The sequence below is a fragment of the Capsicum annuum genome, chromosome 10 (genome assembly GCF_002878395.1).
Source record: "Capsicum annuum cultivar UCD-10X-F1 chromosome 10, UCD10Xv1.1, whole genome shotgun sequence".
NCBI lineage: Eukaryota > Viridiplantae > Streptophyta > Magnoliopsida > Solanales > Solanaceae > Capsicum > Capsicum annuum.
Genome location: NC_061120.1, coordinates 217,949,816 through 217,953,572, shown reverse-complemented (window position 1 = coordinate 217,953,572; position 3,757 = coordinate 217,949,816). Strand labels below are relative to the sequence as shown.

At 37.6% G+C, this 3,757-nt stretch overlaps 1 protein-coding gene across 1 annotated transcript; it reads left to right on the top strand.

Annotated features, from left to right (window-relative positions):
- The first annotated feature begins 1,018 nt into the window (after positions 1–1,018).
- On the top strand, positions 1,019–3,047 carry LOC107843810 (cell division control protein 45 homolog). Its single transcript, XM_016688203.2, is given in 2 exon segments — positions 1,019–2,576; positions 2,578–3,047. Coding segments are annotated over 2 exon segments (1,773 nt in total). The 5' UTR covers positions 1,019–1,122; the 3' UTR covers positions 2,897–3,047.
- The last annotated feature ends 710 nt before the right edge of the window (positions 3,048–3,757 follow it).

The window sequence follows — 3,757 nt, the reverse complement described above, 5'->3', positions numbered from 1 at the left end:
ATGAAGTAATTTAACGTTTTCAATTTATTCGTTGGAGAATGCATTAATGGAGAAAAATGAAAAAAAAAATGAAGGAAAGTGTTGTTGGAGGATGTGTTTGAGGTTGTTAACGGAAGAATTAATTATTGTAGAAAATGAGTGTTGATGTATTGGAGAATAAAATGATGTGGGTGTGGGGTGTAGGTGTATGGGGTGGGGATGAGAGGTGAAGGGGGGTTGGGGGTATTGAAGAAGAAAGGAATATTTTCTTTTAAATATATATATATATGTATATATATGTGTGTGTGTGTAAAATAAATGGAAAAAGAAGAAGAAAAATCTAAAACACGCCATTTTTTTTAAAAATGCCACGTCAGTATTAGGGGGGGAAATAATTAACTTTAAAGTTGTTAAGGGGGTAAATAAACAAAAATTAAGTTTAAGTGTTAAAGTGAATTTGGAGGACAAGTTCAGGGGCAAAAGGATATTTTTTCTCAAAAATAATTGAATAATGCATAAATGATCCCAATTCTAAAATCAAAATTAAATCATTATTACTAATTTCAATTATAAATACTCAATGTTCTAGGCGTAATACATGAGATGGAGTAATATGTACCAAATTTTAATATTTAATCATTGTATTGATTATTGAACTTTAACGGTTGAAGTTGCTTTCATGTGACCACGAGGTCACGGGGTCAAGTCTTGGAAATAGCCTTTGGCAGAAATGCAAGGTAAAACTGCATACAATACACCTTTGGAGTGGTGTTCTTCCTCGAACGCCGCGCATAGCGATAGTTTTAGAGCACCAAACTACCCTTTTTTAAGCATAAATATATAAAATGCATTTCTATTTATTGATTTATGTGCAATTAACCTTAAAGAAAAAACACACACCCCTACAGAAAAACAGTCACGTGAATCGAGCAGGTGAAGTCAAAATTTTAAAAAATTCGAATTCAGCGCCAAAATTTGAAATTTGGCGGTCCTTGGAAATTGGAAATTCAAATTCTTCTTTTATCCCGCTGACCATTAATGGCAAGACCATAGAATATCAGTTTCAGGTATTTCTTCCAAACCCTAATTTACTCTTTGTATTCAAGAATAGGCCCTTTTATCTTTCTTTTCCAATTTCCAATTATGGTGAGAGAAGAAAGTATTGAATCATTTTACACCCGGTTGCGGGATTCAGCTCTAGCTTCAGCTTCAACTTCACCGCTGCTAGTTTTCCCGTCAACTTCTGACGTTGATTCACTCTGTGCCCTCAAGATAATGGGACATGTACTTGAATCTGATTCTGTTAGATATGCGTGTTACCCCGTTTCAAGTTTTAAAGAGATTTATAAGTACACTGGGGATAATCTAGGGCCAGCTGCAGATGAGCCAATTACGATTTTGCTTATTAATTGGGGATGCCAAAGGGATCTTAAGAAGGTTCTAGAAATTGGTCCCTTAGCACGCGTTTTTGTAGTGGATAGTCATAGACCTGTACACTTGCATAATTTAAGTGACCAGAACGATCGGGTCATCGTGCTGTACACTAGGGACGATGAGCAGCAGGCTGACTTAGCGTATGAATTTGATGTTTCTGCTTTGGCAAATGCTAGTGATTTGAACATCGACGACGATGATTTTGAAGACGAGGAGTCTGATAGTGAAAGTGAAAATGACGACATTGAGAGGGAGGAGGAGGAAGATAGAGATGGAATGAGGAAGAAGAGGAGGAGGGCTTCGAGTGACCCTGTTAAGCTTTTTGGGAAATTGAAGAGGGAGTACTATTATATGGGTACCTTCCATGGGAAGCCATCTGGTTGCTTGATGTATGAACTGTCTCATTTTTTGAGAAAGAATACTAATGCATTGCTTTGGTTGGCCTGTGTAGCTTTAACTGATCAGTTTGTTCACGAGAGATTAACTGATGAGCGGTATCAAGCTGGGGTAATGGAGCTAGAACAACATATCAATAGCTCAGGCAATTTAGACTCTACTACCTCAGTTACTCTCAAGGATGGAACGAAGGTCACAGCACCAAATTCTTCAAGGATTGCATATGAGTATGAACCAAGGCTGATGTTGTTACAAGAGTGGAACTTGTTCGATTCAATGCTGTGTTCATCCTACATTGCAACTAAAATGAAGACATGGAGTGACAATGGGATTATGAAGATGCAGTTTCTTTTAGGTCGAATGGGTTTCGCACGCGAGGAATGCAAACAAAAGTTTCAGTACATGAGCATTGAGATCAAGAGGCAAATGAAGGACAAGTTTGAACGATTTTTGCCGGAATTTGGCCTCACTGATTTCTATTATAGAGGTTTTTTGCTTCTTCATGGGTATAGTTCAAGAGTTTCAGCAGCAGATGTTGTGTATGGGGTTACTGCACTTCTGGAGTCATTCGAAGAGTCAGATGGCTCATGTGCTTCCAGTCAGTTTGGGGAGGCTTACGACGCGCTATCCTTGACTAAGCTTGACAAGTTGGAAACCGGAATGCGACAAGCGATCAAGATCCAAAGGTCCATTCTCAGACAAGGGAGTGCAGCAATAACCAAGAAAGGATCTATAAGAAGTGGGAGTAAATTTAGGTGGGTGAAGCTTGAAGCTCCTGTGTCATCCTCAGGCTTTAACTAAATTTGGTTACTTTCTGATGGATGCTTTACGCGAGAAAGGTGCAAGGATGAAACCATTGATCTGTGTTTGCTACACCCAGGAACGAAGCAAAGTGTTGATTGTAGCAATATGTGGGAAGCCACGGCTTGGTGCTGTCCAAGGAAATGCATTTGGGGTTGCGTTCAGAAGTTCGGCTGAAGAGACAGGAGCAGAGTTCTTTCATGAACTATTTGAATCATCATGGATAGTTTTGGATGCAGTTGCTGTCAATTTGTTCATGATCAGGCTAACACAGAAACTTTTGTAATGAGGTTTGTTTATTCGAACAACCTTTCTTTTTACCATTTAACTCTACTTCTGTTTCACATGTTTAATTGTCAAGCTCCCTTGTATTGTACGTACTCATCTAAAATAATTGATTAGCTATGGACTGCTTGTCTTCATTGTTTGTTACTATATTTGTTTTTGATCATGTTGAACCTACTATCATGTAACACTATATATGCTTCTTGTACTCTTAGTATCCTTGTTATTCAACAAACTTTTGATGCAAAAAGTAGTAGTATTTAAAACCTATTCCCCTCACACGTTGGATGGCCCAGCTTGACTGGCAAAGATTAAGCCATTAAAGTTTTCAAGAAGCTATTATTGAGTCGAATAAGAGTAATAATAGCTCTGGAAATGTGTGAGTAGAAAGACTTCAAAAGATCCATAAGTTTGGATCAGTACTTGAAGTTGTGTTAGGATCGAGAACCCGGTTATTGCGGAATTTAGCCAAATAATGTTATAATGATAATAACAAGTTGATAGTAACAGTACTTATAGAAAAAATAAAGGAGGCACAAATTTAATGTGGTTCGGTCAGTGTGACCTACGTCCATGAACGGAGAGGAACAACTTCACTATATCAACAAGAGTACAATAGAGAGATTACAAAAATTAGAGTAGTCACTCTAATTAACCCAAATATCCCAAGAGAAAACCTCACAAGATCACTCCAAAAGAAAGGGCTCACACGAAGTATTTTCCAACACCAACTCTCTTAACTTAATACTCTAATAGGAAGGAAGAATAAATACAAGAGAATGAAAGAGAACTCTTGTAATTTGATGTGTATTACAATTGAGAAAGAAGGCCTCTATTTATAGAGATGAAAATGGAGACAAGT